The 19,201-nt window shown below is 53.3% G+C and overlaps 1 protein-coding gene across 3 annotated transcripts in view; it reads left to right on the top strand.

Annotated features, from left to right (window-relative positions):
* LOC147111345 (sodium- and chloride-dependent taurine transporter-like) overlaps window positions 1-19,201 on the top strand; it is a 101,173-nt gene that overhangs the window by 46,682 nt on the left and 35,290 nt on the right. For all 3 annotated transcript variants that reach the window (XM_086002137.1, XM_086002135.1, XM_086002136.1), the window contains 5 exons: window positions 3,605-3,739; window positions 6,560-6,663; window positions 6,846-6,970; window positions 12,041-12,153; window positions 18,213-18,350. In XM_086002137.1, the coding sequence (XP_085858263.1) occupies window positions 3,605-3,739; window positions 6,560-6,663; window positions 6,846-6,970; window positions 12,041-12,153; window positions 18,213-18,350 (615 nt within the window). The remainder of the gene's footprint in view (window positions 1-3,604; window positions 3,740-6,559; window positions 6,664-6,845; window positions 6,971-12,040; window positions 12,154-18,212; window positions 18,351-19,201) is intronic.

Here is a 19,201-nt window from a genome sequence, read left to right as displayed (position 1 = left end):
GGACAAGTGTGGAGTAATTAAGGAAAGACAGCACAGATTTGTTAAAGGCAAATTGTGTTTAACCAACTTGATTAAGTTTTTTGATGAGGTAACAGAGAGGGTTGATGAGGGTAATGCGGTTGATGTGGTGTACATGGATTTCCAAAAGGCGTTTGATAAAGTGCCACATAATAGGCTTTCTAGCAAAGTTGAAGCCCATGGAATAAAAGGGACAGTGGCAGCATGGATACGGAATTGGCTAAGTGACAGGAAACAGAGAGAGTAGTGGTGAACGGTTGTTTTTCGGACTGGAGGAAGGTATACAGTGGTGTTCCCCAGGGTCGGTTCTAGGACCACTGCTTGTCTTGATATATATTAATGACTTGGACTTGGGTGTACAGGGCACAATTTCATAATTTGCAGATGACACAAAACTTGGAAGTATAGTGAACAGTGAGGAGGAGAGTGATAGACTTCAAGAGGACATAGACAGGCTGGTGAAATGGGCGGACACGTGGCAGATGAAATTTAACGCAGAAAAATGTGAAGTGATACATTTTGGTAGGAAGAATGAGGAGAGGCAATATAAACTAAAGGGTACAAACCTAAAGGGTGCATGAACAGAGAGACCTGGGGGTATATGTGCAGAAATCGTTGAAGGTGGCAGGGCAGGTTCATAAATAGAGGCAGAGTACAAAAGCAAGGAAGTTATGATGAACCTTTATAAAACACTGGTTCAGCCTCAACTGGAGTATTGTGTCCAATTCTGGGCACCACACTTTAGGAAGGATGTGAAGGCCTTAGAGAGGATGCAGAAAAGATTTACAAGAATGGTTCCAGGGATGAGGGACTTCAGTTACGTGGATAGACTGGAGAAGCTGGGGTTGTTCTCCTTAGAGCAGAGAAGGTTGCGAGGAGATTTGATCGAGGTGTTCAAAATCATGAGGGGTCTGGACAGAGTAGATAGAGAGAAACTGTTCCCATTGGCGGAACGGTCGAGAACCAGAGGACACAGATTTAAAGTGATTGGCAGAAGAACCAAAAGCGACATGAGGAAAAACTTTTTTAAGCAGCGAGTGGTTAGGATCTGGAATGGGGGAGGAGGGTGGGAGGAGGGCGGAGGGTGGAGGGCGGGGAGAGTGCGGAGGGCGGGGGCAGTGCGGGAGGCGGGGGAAGTGCGGGAGGCGGGAGGAGTGCGGGAGGCGGGGGAAGTGCGGGAGGCGGGAGGAGTGCGGGAGGCGGGGGAAGTGCGGGAGGCGGGGGAAGTGCAGGAGGCGGGGGAAGTGCGAGAGGAGTGCGGGAGGCGGGGGAAGTGCGGGAGGCGGGGGAAGGGCGGGAGGAGTGCGGGAGGCGGGAGGAGTGCGGGAGGCGGGGGAACTGCGCGAGGCAGGGGGAGGCGGGAGGAGTGCGGGAGGCGGGGGAAGTGCAGGAGGCGGGGGAAGTGCGGGGGAAGTGCAGGAGTGCGGGAGGCGGGGGAACTGCAGGAGGCGGGAGGCGGGGAAGTGCGGGAGGCGGGGGAAGTGCGGGAGGCGGGGGAAGTGCGGGAGGCGGGGGAAGTGCGGGGGAAGTGCAGGAGGCGGGAGGAGTGCGGGAGGCGGGGGAACTGCAGGAGGCGGGGGAAGTGCGGGAGGCGGGGGAAGTGCGGGAGGCGGGGGAAGTGCGGAAGGCGGGGGAAGTGCGGGAGGCGGGCGTCTTTCAAACGAAAATCGTAATATGAAACTAAAACTGTTGGAAGCGTGTTTGACGTTCTCGGCCCTGTTTGTGCTCGGACCGTGGCCTGAGTTTCCTCCCATTACTTAAACCAAACAAAATGCTGATGTTGCGGCCTGCGGCTCCGGTGATTCACAGTAAGTGCTTCAGTAAACACACGCTCAGAAACATTTTCACTCCTTAAGGAAGTAACCGAGGCGCCACCCGCAAGGACCCCAGTGAAGAAGAGTGATAAGCATCCCAATGTCTGCGCCATGCCAGTGACCTTCTTGCTGAGACACTGAGGCCACCCCCCCCTCCCTCAACCACTGTCCTGTCGCGCAAACTCATTGTCAATTCAGAAATCCAACCCCAAGGTCCTCACAGACTCTGTGTTGATCGGGGAGATGCGGAGAGGAGTTGGGATCCTCTGCAGTCTTTCCTATTGTTTTGGCTTTGCCCCCCAAGGTCCCGGATGGGATGGTTCCCAAACCTAGGAATAATCAACATAGGATCCACCTCAGACTCCCCTGCTCGTTGAAAAGCTTTTGGTCTAGAAATTCGTCTTGGATGGAACTGACTATCAGGCACTGCGTATATCGGCCGGCTGGTCCCATACAGCCGTTTTGTACCACCGCCTGAGACAGACTTCTAGGCCCCTGTCTTTTACCAGATTCGTTGGCCCGCTGTTTGTTAGCTTTTTGCTCCCACCATCTCGCAACCAATGCCCGCCCCCCCGCCAGACAAGAGGGCGAGAAAGCTCCAAAGCTTTGATGAATGCAACTCAGCACCGGAATTCTAGGAGATACTTTCCCTCGTCTCTACATGGCTAACCAACTTGATGCTGCTCCCAGTCACTCATAGCATCCTAGGGGCAGGCCAGTCGGCCCCCTCGAGCCCGTTTCTTCATTCTATTAGACCGTGGCCAGTCTGTACCTCGAACTCCATTACCCGCCTTGGCGCCTTACCCAACAAAATTCTATCAGTCTTAGCCTTTCGGGGAAGCGAGTCCCAGATTTCCACCAGCCTTTGTGTGACGAAGTGCTTCCTGACATCACCCCTGAACAGCCTGGCTCTAATTTTAAGGTTCTGCCCCCTTGTTCTGGACTCCCCCCCCCACCAGAGGGAATAGTTTCTCTCCATCTACACTATCGAATCCCTTTAATCCTATTAAACGCCTCGATTAGAACAAACTTCAATCTTCTATACTTGAGGGAATACAAGCCAGTCTCATAATTTAACCCTTTTATCCCCGGTATCAGTCTGGTGAATCTGGGCTGTTCCCCCTCCGAGGCCGATAGATCCTTCCTGAGGGGCGGGGCCCAGAACTGAACCCAGTGACTCCAGAGGGGGTCTGACCAGAGCTCTCGACAACTGAAGCATCGCTTCCTCACCATTGTGTTCGTTGAATCATAGAAATTTACGGCACAGAAGGAGGCCATTCGGCCCATCGTGTCCGTGCCGGCCGACAAAGAGCTCTCCAGCCTAATCCCACTTTCCAGCTCTCGGTCCGTCGCCCTGTAGGTTACGACACTTCGAGTGCGTATCCAAGTACTTTTTAAATGTGATGAGAGTTTCTGCCTCTACCACCCTTTCAGGCAGTGAGTTCCAGACCCCCACCACCCTCTGGGTGAAGAAAGTTCTCCTCAACTCCCCTCTAATCCTCCGACCAATTACTTTAAATCTCTGCCCCCTGGTTAGTCCAGTCCCCTGGAGATAAAAGCCAACATTCCATTAGCCTGTTTGACTGCTTTTTGTACCTGCCCATGAGCTCTTAGTGATTTGTTTACCTGGACACCGAAACACCCTTTGCTCCTCCGACTCACTTCTCTCTCCTACTTCATGTTTGTTTAAGCCTGATTCCAAATATCCCTCAGAAAATTCAAGATGATGTGGTTAACCTATATTATTCTCTGGTTTCTCCTCTGTTGTGCAGGTTGTTTATATCACCGCGACATTTCCCTTCCTGATGCTGTTGGTGTTGTTGATCCGTGGAGTCACTCTGCCAGGAGCAGCTCAGGGAATCAAGTTTTATCTGTATCCTGATATAACACGCCTGGGTGATCCACAAGTAAGTATCCTGCAGCGGTGTAAACGTGGTTAAATTTTTACTGAGGCAATCATGGCCTCCCTGCCCACAACAAACATGGCCTCCCTGCCAACAACAAACATGGCCTCCCTGCCCACAACAAACATGGCCTCCCTGCCCACAACAAACATGGCCTCCATGCCCACAACAAACATAGCCTCCCTGCCCACAACGAACATGGCCTCCCTGCCCACAACGAACATGGCCTCCCTGCCCACAACAAACATGGCCTCCCTGCCCACAACGAACATGGCCTCCCTGCCCACAACAAACGTGGCCTCCCTGCCCACAACAAACGTGGCCTCCCTGCCCACAACAAACATGGCCTCCCTGCCCACAACAAACATGGCCTCCCTGCCCACAACAAACATGGCCTCCCTGCCCACAACAAACATGGCCTCCCTGCCCACAACAAACGTGGCCTCCTGCCCACAGCAAACATGGCCTCCCACCCCACAACAAACATGGCCTCCCTGCCCACAAAGAACATGGCCTCCCTGCCCACAACAAACATGGCCTCCCTGCCCACAACAAACGTGGCCTTCCTGCCCACAACAAATGTGGCCTTCCTGCCCACAACAAACATGGCCTTCCTGCCCACAACAAACATGGCCTCCCTGCCCACAACAAACATGGCCTCCCATCCCACATCAAACATGGCCGTTCCTAAATATTGTATGTGCAATTTTAGCAAACGTACCTGTATTGCAAGAATATAATAAGGTTTTGAATTCAGCCCTTTTTTTTGTGCACCCCGTCGCCTTCAATCCACCCTACAAATCGCACAGGAACAAATTGGTTTGCCTAGATGGACCCTGAGATTCTCTGATGGTCTGTGCAACACACTAGGGAGTGATATACTGTTGGTCTGAATAAAACAGGAAACCATCCCAGCCTTCCTGGTACTGGTGCCTTCATACTCCTAGAAACAGGCGAAACATAAGAACATAAGAAATAGGAGCAGGAGTAGGCCAATCGGCCCCTCGAGCCTGCTCCGCCATTCAATAAGATCATGGCTGATCTGATCCTAACCGCCAATCCACTATCACAGAACCATCTCCTGAATCTAACAGAATTAGACACACGAAATAGGAGCAGGATCAGGCTACACGGCCCCTGGGCCTGCTCCGCTACCCACAGGGCCATGTCCGATCCGAACCTAGACTCATGTCCAAATTCCTGCCCGCTCCCCGTAACCCTTAATTCCCTTTACTTCTAGGAAACTGTCTATTTCTGTTTTAAATTTATGTAATGATGTAGCTTCTACAGTTTTTTGGGGCAGCATATTCCATGGACCTACCACCCTCTGAGTGAAGTAGTTCCTCCTCATCTCAGTTTTGAAAGAGCAGCCCCTTATTCTAAGACTATGCCCCCTAGTTCTAGTTTCACCCATCATCGGGAACATCCTCCCCGCATGCACCCGATCCAACCCCTTCACAATCTTATATGTTTCAATAAGATCACCTCTCATTCTTCTGAACTCCAATGAGTAGAGTCCCAATCTACTCAACCTCTCCTCATATGTCCATCCCCTCATCCCCGGGATTAACCGAGTGAACCTTCTTTGTACTGACTCGAGAGCAAGTATGTCCTTTCTTAAGTATGGACACCAAAACTGTATGCAGTATTCCAGGTGCGGTCTCACCAATACCTTGTACAACTGAAGCAATACCTCCCTATTTTTATATTCTATCCCCCTAGCAATGAAAGCCAACATTCCATTGGCCTTCTTAATCACTTGCTGCACCTGCATACTAACCTTTTGAGTTTCGTGCACCAGGACCCCCAGATCCCTTTGTACTTCAGTACTTTCCAGTTTCTTGCCATTAAGATAATAACTTGCTCTCCGATTTTTCCTGCCAAAGTGCATAACCTCACACTTTCCAGTATTGTATTCCATCTGCCAAATCTCTGCCCACTTACTTAACCTGTCTATGTCCTCTTGCAGGTTTTTTATGTCCTCCTCACTCACTACTTTCCCCCCCATCTTAGTATCATCTGCAAACTTTGATATGTTACACTCGGTCCCCTCCTCCAAATCGTTAATATAGATTGTAAAGAGTTGGGGACCCAGCACTGACCCCTGCGGAACACCACTAGTTACTGATTGCCAGTCTGAGAATGAACCATTTATCCCAACTCTCTGCCTTCTGTTAGATAGCCAATCCTTTATCCATGCCAGAATATTACCCCCAATCCCGTGATTTTTTATCTTAAGCAATAATTTTTTGTGTGGCACCTTGTCAAATGCCTTTTGGAAGTCTAAATACACTACGTCCACTGGTTCCCCTTTATCCACCCTATATGTTACTTCCTCAAAGAACTCCAGCAAATTTGTCAAACAGTGGGATCTATTCCTAGGCTGATGCCAGGGGCTTAGTGTGAAAGAGTTCTGCCTGGTGTGGGACTAACCTTTAGAGACGGGGATAGTTCCAGTATCAAATGTCGGACTGTGCTGAGTTAACGGATCTCAGCCAGAGTAAGAATCGGGGTGCTACTAATTGGCCTTAGCTCCCTGATCACTATCCGGTGCTGGGAAACGCCCGCGAGAGTGGGTGTTGGATGGGGAGGAGATTCCCATTGGGTGTGAGGTCACAGTGGTCAAATAGCCAGCCTATGCTCCTGTGTGAGGACGGCGACTTGGGCAAGGCATGGAGTGGAGGGAAGGCGGGGAGGGGGGGGCTTTTGAACACTGAATGAGGGGGCTGTATATGCCAATAATCGGATTCCCGCCCCACTTGGTCGATCAGCTGTCCCAACAGCACTCTCTCTCTCTCTCTCTCTTTCCCCCGCCCTCTGTAGGTATGGATTGACGCAGGGACTCAGATCTTCTTCTCCTATGCAATCTGCTTGGGAGCGATGACGTCACTGGGAAGTTACAACAAGTACAAGTACAACTGCTACCGGTACGTCTGAGCGACACGGGAGGATATTACGGCGGGGGGGGATATGGGGGGGTGTAGTTATGACGGAAGGGGCGGGGGGAGGGGATGCGGGGAAAAAGAAAAAGAAAAATGGGTCTGTTCACGCAGATCCTCTTCTGCACCTTATTAACACCATCCATCACTTATGACATATGTGCAAATAGGGACTGTTTGCTCCTGGGATGTCTGAACAGCGGCACCAGTTTTGTATCGGGCTTCGCCATATTTTCCATCCTTGGCTTCATGGCTCAAGAACAAGGGGTGGACATAGCGGATGTAGCTGAGTCAGGTACGAGCAGCAGCCGGCGCCTCTGACAGCGTAATGAATCTGTGCAACCTAGAGATTTTATATACCTATAGTCTATATATTCACAGCGTGCGCTATCTGCGCTGTGTGATTTTGATTCCGCCTGGCAGAGTCTGTCTGAATGGATCGCTCGGGTTAGCCGCATGCGCTGAGGCTCTTGAGGGTCCGGCGTCCTGCTTTAACCGGTTGCCGCGAGCCCCCCTCTGGTGACTGGGGAACGGGCTGCGATGCCCCGTGTTCATTAGCACCTCGCCGACTAGTCCGCAGTTGGCATTTCCCGGTCGATTGCCACCCAACTGGCATAATTTTTTTTAACAAAATAAAGAACTAGCGCATCGCTGGCCACCACCCCCCCCGCCCCCGATGGTTCGGGGTGCAACTGCACCGCCCTGGTGTGGCGCGCAGCCGTTAAGGACCCGCTTCGGGAGCCCCTTCGTCTGTCTCGAGTCAGCTCGTCTCCGCCCCGGGCAGCAGCTGCTTGTTTGGGGCGGGGGTGGGGGGGACTAGGGGGGGTTTCTCCTCTATGCCCCCTCGGGTTAGGGAGAGAGGGGTGGGGGAAACAGCCAGGGCGTCGTCGCCCCCTCCCCACCCCGCCTCCCCTCTCTCCGGTGACTCCTTCTGGACAGGTTCGAGCTGGGCGGTGATGCCACCCGTAGTGGAATAACCCAAGTGTCTCGACTCAGGTCCAGGAACCTGAGGGTGGGCCGCTGCCTGCGGATTCTCTCCCTGGAGCCAGCACCTTCAGCCATCCCTTTCCCCACCTGTGTGTAAATTATGGATAAATTGTGAATGTTTCTAGTGGTGTCTAAAAGAATTTTTTTAGTTCAGTGTGTCAGCCGCATAATTCATCCTCCCGATTAGTGGGGGGTCACCGGGTTAGACGGCTCTGTAACGGGAGCGGCCTCGGTCCCCCCGAAAGATCCCAAAGGAGCTTTGATCGCCTGACTGACAATCCCATGGCGATACGCACCTCAGAAGCAGGGATGGGGGCAGCTCTCTGTTGGTCCCTTGTACTTGGGTTCCAGTCTAGCCCGCACTGGTGCATGATGTTCTCCTCGCCCCCTTCTCATCACTTGGCGCTCAGCGGGCAAGGGCCCAGAGCCCGGGATTGGTGCACACACTCAGACAGCCCACGAGGGCAACTGGTGTGCAAAACTGATCTACTGGGGGGTTACGTTTCTGAGCATTCATGTGGACAGTGTAGAGGGAGCTTTACTCTGTATCTAACCCGTGCTGTACCTGCCCTGGGAGTGTTTGATGGGTCAGTGTAGAGGGAGCTTTACTCTGTATCTAACCCGTGCTGTACCTGCCCTGGGAATGTTTGATGGGGCAGTGTAGAGGGAGCTTTACTCTGTATCTAACCCCGTGCTATACCTGCCCTGGGAGTGTTTGATGGGACAGTGTAGAGGGAGCTTTACTCTGTATCTAACCCGTGCTGTACCTGCCCTGGGAGTGTTTGATGGGGACAGTGTAGATGGAGCTTTACTCTGTGTCTAACCCCGTGCTGTACCTGCCCTGGGAGTGTTTGAAGGGGACAGTGCAGAGGGAGCTTTACTCTGTATCTAACCCATGCTGTACCTGCCCTGGGAGTGTTTGATGGGACAGTGTAGAGGGAGCTTTACTCTGTATCTAACCCCGTGCTGTACCTGCTCTGGGAGTGTTTGATGGGACAGTGTAGAGGGAGCTTTACTCTGTATCTAACCCTGTGCTGTACCTGCCCTGGGAGTGTTTGATGGGACAGTGTAGAGGGAGCTTTACTCTGTATCTAACCGGTGCTGTACCTGCCCTGGCAGTGTTTGATGGGACAGTGTAGAGGGAGCTTTACTCTGTACCTAACCCGTGCTGTACCTGCCCTGGGAATGTTTGATGGGACAGTGTAGAGGGAGCTTTACTCTGTATCTAACCCGTGCTGTACCTGCCCTGGCAGTGTTTGATGGGACAGTGTAGAGGGAGCTTTACTCTGTATCTAACCGGTGCTGTACCTGCCCTGGCAGTGTTTGATGGGACAGTGTAGAGGGAGCTTTACTCTGTACCTAACCCGTGCTGTACCTGCCCGGGGAGTGTTTGATGGGACAGTGTAGAGGGAGCTTTACTCTGTATCTAACCCGTGCTGTACCTGCCCTGGGAGTGTTTGATGGGACAGTGTAGAGGGAGCTTTACTCTGTATTTAGCCCGTGCTGTACCTGCCCTGGGAGTGTTTGACAGGACAGTGTAGAGGGAGCTTTACTCTGTATCTAACCCGTGCTGTACCTGCCCTGGGAGTGTTTGACGGGACAGTGTAGAGGGAGCTTTACTCTGTATCTAACACGTGCTGTACCTGCCCTGGGAGTGTTTGATGGGACAGTGTAGAGGGAGCTTTACTCTGTATCTAACCCGTGCTGTACCTGCCCTGGGAGTGTTTGATGGGACAGTGTAGAGGGAGCTTTACCCTGTATCTAACCCGTGCTGTACCTGCCCTGGGAGTGTTTGATGGGGACACCAGTGTTCCAGCATTGATATCGCTAATAAGCTCACCCAAAAGGAAAGGAATGAAAACTATTCAGAGGAAAAGCCCTAAAGCATAAAACGTTCTCTCATTTTTTTCCATGATTTATTTTTGTCTTTCAAATTCCCTCCAGCTATCCTGTGCTTCTCCGGTACAGGGGTTGGGGCGCTGTGAAGCTGCCTCCCTGATCGCCCAACGCTGGGGGAAGGGACAGTCTATGGTGGACTTAAGCTTGGTGCTGCGGTGGAACGCTCTGCTTCTGTGTTGAGCTGGATCCTTGGCCAATGCCCAGTCATGTGAGCCATTGCAGCCAGGGTGCTGGAGGTCTTGGCGTGATGGCCCGGACACAGTTTGCTTGAGGTCTCCCTGAGATAAGATGAGTCACTGCCAACAGAGGCATTGCAGCATTTGATAATAATAACGATTCATACCTTCTCTACCAAATGGTTAGTGTGTCGCACTGCAGTTAAAAGCACCATCCCCCCAGCAATATATTTTTTTATGGATTTTTTTTTTTTACTAATTAGATTCGAAACCGACAATGAGTTTTCGTCTAGGAGATTTTTGTTTTTTGTTTTGAAGTCAATTTGTACCAATTTTAAACTATTTCTCGCCTCTTCCCCTCTCCCTTCCCTTCAAATGCTTCCTCGATCTTTGAAAGTATTCGTGCGAAAGCAGAATTATGAATCGCGGTCGCTGCCAAGACCCCCACAGCCAGTCACAAAATCTGAATTTTTCGAGGGGGTGCAAGGGAAAGAATTTTTCATTTTCCTGCCAATTGATTGGACTGAGAATACGGCCCCAACTCACCACCATTCCGCCGTCCCTCCCAGCACTGTCCCGCTTGATGCACCCCCTGTTAATCGTTGCAACTCCACCCATTTCACCTCGTCCCTGAAGGATCTCTGTGAACCCTCCGTGCTTTCCCCCCCCCCAACATTCATTCTTCACAGCTCCGCCATTGAACCCCCCGCTAAGTGTTACCCACTCCCAACATACAACCATTACCGCTGCCTCCACTCCGCCCAGCACCTTCCAGCTTCCTGTCTGAAGGAGCCAACACTCTGCGGCTGCCCGGTGTCTGGGGTCTGCCCCACATCCACCGCTGTGAGTGGGGTGGGGGGCGACGGGGGATTGTCGAATCTTACTTGAGGCTGTTAACCATCTTTCCCTTCCAGTATTTATCCAATTCCCTTTTGAAAGTTACTATTGAATCTGCTTCCACCGCCCTTTCAGGCAGCGCATTCCAGGTCACAACAACTCGCTGCGTAAAATAATTCTCTTCATCTCCCCTCTGGTTCTTTGCCAATTATCTTCACTCTGTGTCCTCTGTGCAGATTGCCAATGGGTTTATTTTGAAAAGAAATGGTGAGCTCTCTGTTGTACCTCAGAGCCCCCCCATTCACTAACTGAGAGTGATCACGATATGAGCCATTAACAGGAGTTAAGTGTCGGTCGGCTGCACTGCACGGAAGGTTCTAGACTTTCTAGATTTGGATCTCGACCTGACGTTCACCTCAGGATACGGACTTCAGCCTGTGGTCACCGAGGACCACTTGGGGTTCACAGGGAAACCTGAAGGTGCTCGGTTTACACTGTGACCTCCCACCGAGCCAACCCCTCCCCCTCGCCCACCTCAACCCACCCCACCCCACCCCCATCCTCCTCCCCCTCCCCCACTCCCCCCCCCCCCCCCCCCACGCCAAGTGAAGTCCTTACAGCTGAGTCAAAGGGTTTTAAAAATCCAGTAATGATTGGTCTCCAGAGCAGGATCTTCTACGTCAAGCCACACTCGCCTACAGCACAGGCACACACAAGGATCGCACTTCACTACTGACCCACTGCAAGCACCCCAGTCCGACTCTCCGCCCTGACCGTACGGCTAATTTGATCTTTTTTTGTCGTTTTTAACAGTCGATTCGGAAAATTAAAACAGAAACTGTGAATATTGCCAACCTTCCAATCCAGTAAATACCACAACAAAGAGAAAGGCGGGGGGGAACCCCCGCGAATATTTTTCGTGTAACCTGGGCTCCAAGCTTTCTGCGCTGGACTTTTTTTTTTTAAACCGCTTTTCTCGCGGCTTTTCTGGAATGTTCCTTACCCGGGAACCTGACCTTCGAAATGAAAAGAAAAAGATTTGGGGGATAGATTCCTCTCTGCTGCAGGCAAAGGAGTTTTTAATTTAAAAAAAGATTAAACCCTTATTATTGTGAATCTGCAATGTTCCTGCTATCGCCAATACAATGACACCGAGTTTTGCAGCCCAGAGACGGGCCACTGGGCCCCACGGGTGTTGGCGCGCTGCACCAGCCTAGTCACCATGGTGAAGTGAGGTTTCCTTACTTATTGGTTTAAGTATTTTTCCATTGCAAATGAAAAGAGAGTTTGAAAAGTTAATACGCATGCTAACTTTGTTTAAGAGATGCTGCTGTGATATAAAGTACTTGTGTTTTTTTTTGACATGAAATTGCATTATCATTTAGTGCCTCTTGTACCCTTCCTCTCCCTCCACCCCCTTATTTCTCCTCCCAAAACCCCATCTCTCTGCATTTGCCTCCTTCTAGGTCCTGGTTTGGCATTCATCGCTTACCCTAAAGCTGTGAGCATGATGCCGTGGCCTACATTCTGGGCTATCTTGTTTTTCGTTATGCTCCTGCTTCTCGGATTGGACAGCCAGGTCAGTTTGAACTTGTAGGGGTTGTGAGTCTGAACCACAAGCGATACCCGGCTCCCCGCGGTGAGGTGGGGAACGTTTGGGGGCGGGGGCTACTCTCTCCTTCTCTCTCTCTCTCTCTCTCTCTCTCTCTACTCGGAAAAGGAGAGAATTCCGATCTGGTTACGGGAGCGTTGCACTTCCCCTCCGCCCCTCCCACCCACCGACTCTTTACTTATCTGGGATTTTTATGCCGTGTAACTTTCCTCGGCACTTTTATTCCTCACCGAGGAGGGGGTGGGTGGGGGAGGGGGGGGGTGATCTGTCCCGGTGTTCCAAACATCCGTTTTTGCCGTTTACCCGGCGCAGCCAGTGTGATAACGGGCAGCTTGCATTGCGGCATAGAGGCTGTGGTTCCACCCCCGGCCCACCAGCTTGCTCAGGGACTTTGGTCGCACACAGCAGCGATCTGTTCCCAGCCCAGCCCACCGCCCCACTCCCCCCCGTCCCCGACCACCTTTAAGCCGGGACTTCGCCGTCTGCTGTCGGTAAAGTGGGGGCTGCTTATTTTCTCCTGGTTTGGGGAGTGCTGGCGATGAATCTTAACCCGTTCATTGTCGCGGCTAAGCCGACAGATTGGGTGGCACTGCATCACACGCGCGTGTTTCTCTGGGTCTGCGTGTGCTCGCACGTGTTTCTCTGGGTCGTGTGTGTTCCCACACGCGTGTCTAGTTTGTCGTGTACCCACATGCGTGTCTCTGGGTCTGCGTGTTCCCACACGCGTGTTACGGGCCCTGCGTATACTCGCCCGCGTTTCTCTGGGTCGTGCGTGTTCCCACACGCGTGTCTCTGGGTCTGCGTGTGCCCACACGCGTGTTACTGGCTCTACGTGTGCTCTCCCGCGTTTCTCTGGGTCGTGTGTGTTCCCACACGCGAGTCTGGTTTGGCGTGTGCCCACACGCGTGTCTCTGGGTCATCATGTGCCCACACACACCTGCCCATGTGCTCGTGTATGTCCTTTGTAGGTTCATACGTGCATGCGTGTGCATTTGGACACGTGTGTGTATGTGATTGTATGTAGATAGCTCTGCGTGTGTGTGTGTGTGTGCTTCTGATTCCGTCAATGTGCAGTCGGTGTAACACACCGCCACACTGGACAGCCTCTGCTTATAAGCATCTATACACTTGGCTTGGTCAGTTCAATCTCACACGGGTTCAAACTCCCACTCGCTCGCAGTCAGCACTGCGAGCTTTTCTGTATTTCTTGGCAGTGAACAACCCAACAGTTAAAAAATATATAAGTACCAGATCAGTTCGGACTGCCTCTTCCCACCCCCCGTGTGATGAGATTTCAGAGGGAGGAATTAATTTACAAGTATTTTTTTTTAACTGGGAGATTCTTTTAAGGTTAGGGAACCGAGACTGAGTTAGCGGTTTAGGGTGACCCCTCGCTGACCTTGTCCGGCTGAGTTCCCTATCTCGACTGCGGGGGGATGGGACGACTGAACAGGAGGTCTGTGCATCTCCCTGTAGGTTTGAAGGGCGGGCAAGTGAATTGGGCGAGGGGAGGGGAGGCAGTTACACATCGGAGTTTTGGATCACTGTGCTATCACCCGGGATGGGGGGAGCGAGCGAGACAGTCCGAACCGCAAGTCCAGGAACAGAAGTGCAGCAATTAAAATATACCGAAAGTCCTGTGTTGTTTTTGCAAGCCTGTGTGGTCGGAAGTTTTTTTTGCATCAGAGGCTCCTGCCGATTGGCCGAGAGCGTTGACATGTGAGTTAATTATTGTACATCACATCCTGTTTAATGTGTACAAGCAGGTAAGTTATTAGCCGTTGTTATCTGTTCTCTTCGATTTTATTTTTGGTGGCGGAGGGTTTGTACCTTAAAGCTGGTTTTAATTGGGCATTAGTCAGCGAGCTCACCTGTTCCCCACTCCTGCCCGCGCGAGGGGCCGATTACAACAGCGGACTGGGGGGCTCACTATCCTCACCCCTCCCAGCGGGGCCTCACTATCCCCACCCCTCCCAGCGGGGCCTCACTATCCCCACCCCTCCCAGCGGACTGGGGGGGCTCACTATCGCCACCCCTCCCAGCGGGGGCTCACTATCCCCACCCCTCCCAGCGGGGGTTCACTATCCCCATCCCTCCTAGCGGGGGCTCACTATCCCCATCCCTCCCAGCGGGGGCTCACTATCCCCACCCCTCCCAGCGGGGGCTCACTATCCCCACCCCTCCCAGCGGGGGCTCACTATCCCCACCCCTCCCAGCGGGGTCTCACTATCCCCACCCCTCCCAGCGGGGGCTCACTATCCCCACCCCTCCCAGCGGGGGCTCACTAACCCCACCCCTCCCAGCGGGGGCTCACTATCCCCACCCCTCCTAGCGGGGTCTCACTATCCCCACCCCTCCCAGCGGGGGCTCACTATCCCCACCCCTCCTAGCAGGGGCTCACTATCCCCACCCCTCCCAGCGGGAGATCACTATCCCACCCCTCCCAGCGGGGTCTCACTATCCCCACCCCTCCCAGCGGGGGCTCATTATCCTCACCCCTCCCAGCGGGGGCTCACTATCCCCACCCCTCCCAGCGGGGGCTCACTATCCCCACCCCTCCCCCCAGTGCTCTTCAGGCTCACACAGGTGAAGGATGGGCAGACATGGGCGAGGTGTCAAAGGGCAGCCAGTACCCCGTGAGACCCTTTATCCTGGGCGAGGGAAGGTCCGTTCAGGAGAGATGGGATCATTGGACCGTGGCGTTGGTGGGGAACTGAGCGACCCCTGACCCGCCTGTAATGGACAATCAAGCTAGGAGTGTTTCCCCCGCCCTCGCATTTCTCTGACGTAATCCTGGCCTGCTGTGTACCCAGAGCAGGTGTCTAGATGGAAAGTTCCAGATACTATTCACCTCGGTGTTTACGCAGCGTTGGTTAGTGTTCAAACTCTATCCCAACACACCCCACCCACCTCAGAGCTCAACGAATCACATGGCATCAAATGACATGGCTGTAAATAATATTTACCTGAAGGTGTGACTCTGATAAAACTCAGATCAATCAGAAATACCTGCTGCGTTTTAGCACTAAGCTTTCACAACAGATACAAGACGGGTTCATTCCAACTCTGCCCTTCAACCTTAGACACTTGGCTTGCATCCTATCCTGCCTGATAATAATGGAACACCTATTGGCTCTTGAAGTCCCACACGGAATGAGCTTGGACCTCGATCCTCAGCACAGATCCGCTCTGGGACATGGAAATATCAGCCCCAATGCAATGGGGGGGTCGTCTGAGATTGGGACAGTGTAGAGGAGCTTTACTCTGCATCTAACCCGTGCTGTACCTGCCCTGGGAGTGTTTGATGGGACAGTGTAGAGGGAGCTTTACTCTGTATCTAACCCGTGCTGTACCTGTCCTGGGAGTGTTTGATGGGACAGTGTAGAGGGAGCTTTACTCTGTATCTAACCCGTGCTGTACCTGCCCTGGGAGTGTTTGATGGGACAGTGTAGAGGGAGCTTTACTCTGTATCTAACCCGTGCTGTACCTGCCCTGCGAGTGTTTGATGGGACAGTGTAGAGGGAGCTTTACTCTGTATCTAACCCGTGCTGAACCTGCCCTGGGAGTGTTTGATGGGACAGTGTAGAGGGAGCTTTACTCTGTATCTAACCCGTGCTGTACCTGCCCTGGGAGTGTTTGATGGGACAGTGTAGAGGGAGCTTTACCCTGTATCTGACCCGTGCTGTACCTGCCCTGGGAGTGTTTGATGGGACAGTGTAGAGGGAGCTTTACTCTGTATCTAACCCATACTGTACCTGCCCTGGGAGTGTTTGATGGGACAGTGTAGAGGGAGCTTTACTCTGTATCTATCCTGTGCTGTACCTGCCCTGGGAGTGTTTGATGGGACACTGTAGAGGGAGCTTTACTCTGTATCTAATCCGTGCTGTACCTGCCCTGGGAGTGTTTGATGGGACAGTGTAGAGGGAGCTTTACTCTGTATCTAACCCGTGCTGTACCTGCCCTGGGAGTGTCTGATGGGACAGTGTAGAGGGAGATTTACTCTGTATCTAACCCGTGCTGTACCTGCCCTGGGAGTGTTTGATGGGACAGTGTAGAGGGAGCTTTACTCTGTATCTAAATCGTGCTGTACCTGCCCTGGGAGTGTTTGATGGGACAGTGTAGAGGGAGCTTTACTCTGTGTCTAACCCGTGCTGTACCTGCCCTGGGAGTGTTTGATGGGACAGTGTAGAGGGAGCTTTACTTTGTAATTAACCCGTGCTGTACCTGCCCTGGGAGTGTTTGATGGGACAGTGTAGAGGGAGCTTTACTCTGTATCTAACCCGTGCTGTACCTGCCCTGGGAGTGTTTGATGGGACAGTGTAGAGGGAGCTTTACTCTGTATCTAACCCGTGCTGTACCTGCCCTGGGAGTGTTTGATGCTGTCACGGTGCCGGTGATGGGAAACTGTTCCATTCCCAGCATTGAGATTTATCACCCTAATGATAATGTGATTGACTGAAATGGATGTTGATGAAATGAAGCTTAACTCTGTCACTGTCTTGTGGTTTATTAATTCCAATGGGTTTGCAGGTTTGTAACTGTTAAATCCTCCACAGGCCTCATTTAAGGGAAAATGACTCCCCTCCTACTCGCTTCACCGGAAGGCCCCAGTCCCTCTTTACCTCACACACATGACAGGCACCCGAGGGGCTTGTTGTTAACGTCCTCCGCTACTCCCCCAACTCCTTACCCTCTGTCCCCACCCCCACTCCCCCTCCTCACCTCTGTCCTCACCTCCCCCTCCTCATCCTCTGTCCCCACCCCTCCTCGCTCCCCACCTCTCCCCTCCCACTCTCCCCTCCCACTCTCCCCTCCCTCTCTCCCCTCCTCTCTCACCCTCTCTCTCCCCACCTCTCTCCCCTCCTCTCTCACACCATCTCTCCCCACCTCTCTCCCCTCCCACTCTCCCCTCCTCTCTCACCCTCTCTCTCCCCACCTCTCTCCCCTCCCTCGCTCCCCACCTCTCCCCTCCCACTCTCCCCTCCCACTCTCCCCTCCCACTCTCCCCTCCTCTCACCCTCTCTCTCCCCACCTCTCTCCCCTCCCTCGCTCCCCACCTCTCCCCTCCCACTCTCCCCTCCCACTCTCCCCTCCCACTCTCCCCTCCTCTCTCACCCTCTCTCTCCCCACCTCTCTCCCCTCCTCTCTCACCCTCTCTCTCCCCACCTCTCTCCCCTCCCTCGCTCCCCTCCTCTCTCACCCTCTCTCTCCCCACCTCTCTCCCCTCCCTCGCTCCCCACCTCTCCCCTCCCACTCTCCCCTCCCACTCTCCCCTCCTCTCTCACCCTCTCTCTCCCCACCTCTCTCCCCTCCCTCGCTCCCCACCTCTCCCCTCCCACTCTCCCCTCCCACTCTCCCCTCCTCTCTCACCCTCTCTCTCCCCACCTCTCTCCCCTCCTCTCTCACCCTCTCTCTCCCCTCCCACTCTCTCCCCCACCCCTTCCTTTCTCTGCTCACCTCCCTTCTGTGCCTAATCTCTCTTCTCCATTCCTCTCCTCTCTCCCCTTCCTCTCTATCCCTGCCCCCTTCTCTCCCCCCCACCTAAATCAGGCTGGACTCCATTCAGTGACTCCTGTCGGACGGTGTGCGCGCCTGAACATCAGGTGTAGGCGGGAATGGGCTTGGCTGTGATGCCTCCCAATGGCCGAATATGCTGCCAACTCTCAGTGGCTGGGGTTTGGGGGGGGTGGTCACAATGCGAGGCACGGGGGGAGGGGTGTCTGGTCCCCATGGGACCCCCAGCAAGGGAGCCTCAGAATGATCAGAACATCTGCACTGAATGTCTTTGTAGGTTGCATCTGGTTTAAGGATTCCCGATCACCAGATGTTTATCGTTCGCTTCCGCCTCCCCTCAGACAGGACAGAATGTGTCTCATCCACTTAATGATTACAGAAGGAGAGATAGGTGTGATTAGATTGACACAGGGGAAGCCAGGGAATGTGTAAGTGTTGGGAATGTGACCCACGGGTTGTGATTGAACATATCGCCTGACGTGTTTTTCTCTCTTTGACTTGTTTTCCTACAGTTCGTGGAGGTCGAAGGGCAGATTACTTCGCTCGTCGACCTTTACCCATCCTTCCTAAGGAAGGGTTACAGACGGGAAATCTTCATAGCTATAACATGCACAATCAGCTATCTGCTGGGCCTGGCTATGGTGACTGAAGTAAGTACTGAGTGTATGGGCCTCCTTTCTCCCATGTTTACTCTGTCTCCTGTTTTCTTCATAAATCCACTTCATTTGTTTGTGACTCGTGTACTGCGCCATTAGTGTCAACCATGGCTCAGTGGGCAGCACTCTCTCTCTCTCTCGCCTCTGAGTCAGAAGGTTGTGGGTTCAAATCCCACTCCAGAGACTTGAGCACAAAAATCTAGGCCGACACTCCAGGGCAGTGCTGAGGAAGCGCTGCACTGTCGGAGGGGCAGTACTGAGCGAGCGCTGCACTGTCAGAGGGGCAGTACTGAGGGAGCGCCGCACTGTCGGAGGGGCAGTACTGAGGGAGCGCTGCACTGTCGGAGGGGCAGTACTGAGGGAGTGCTGCACTGTAGGAGGGGCAGTGCTGAGGGAGCGCTGCACTGTCGGAGGGGCAGTACTGAGGGAGCGCTGCACTGTCGGAGGGGCAGTACTGAGGGAGCGCTGCACTGTCGGAGGGGCAGTACTGAGGGAGCGCCGCACTGTCGGAGGGGCAGTACTGAGGGAGTGCCGCACTGTCGGAGGGGCAGTACAGGTACTGAGGGAGTGCCGCACTGTCGGAGGGACAGTACTGAGGGAGTGCCGCACTGTCGGAGGGGCAGTACTGAGGGAGCGCTGCACTGTCGGAGGGGCACTGCTGAGGGAGAGCAGCACTGTCGGAGGGACAGTGCTGAGGGAGTGCTGCACTGTCGGAGGGACAGTGCTGAGGGAGCGTTGCACTGTTCGAGGTGCCATCTTTCAGATGAGACGTTAAACCGAGGCCTCGTTTACTCTCTCAGGTGCACATAAAAGATCCCATGGCAACTATTTCGAAAAAGAGCAGG

The sequence above is a fragment of the Somniosus microcephalus genome, chromosome 11, assembly GCF_052327205.1.
Source record: "Somniosus microcephalus isolate GS21.2 chromosome 11, FLI_Smic_1.0, whole genome shotgun sequence".
Taxonomy (NCBI): domain Eukaryota; kingdom Metazoa; phylum Chordata; class Chondrichthyes; order Squaliformes; family Somniosidae; genus Somniosus; species Somniosus microcephalus.
The sequence above is the reverse complement of the archived record's forward strand: the minus strand, read 5'-3'. Positions and strand labels throughout refer to the sequence as shown.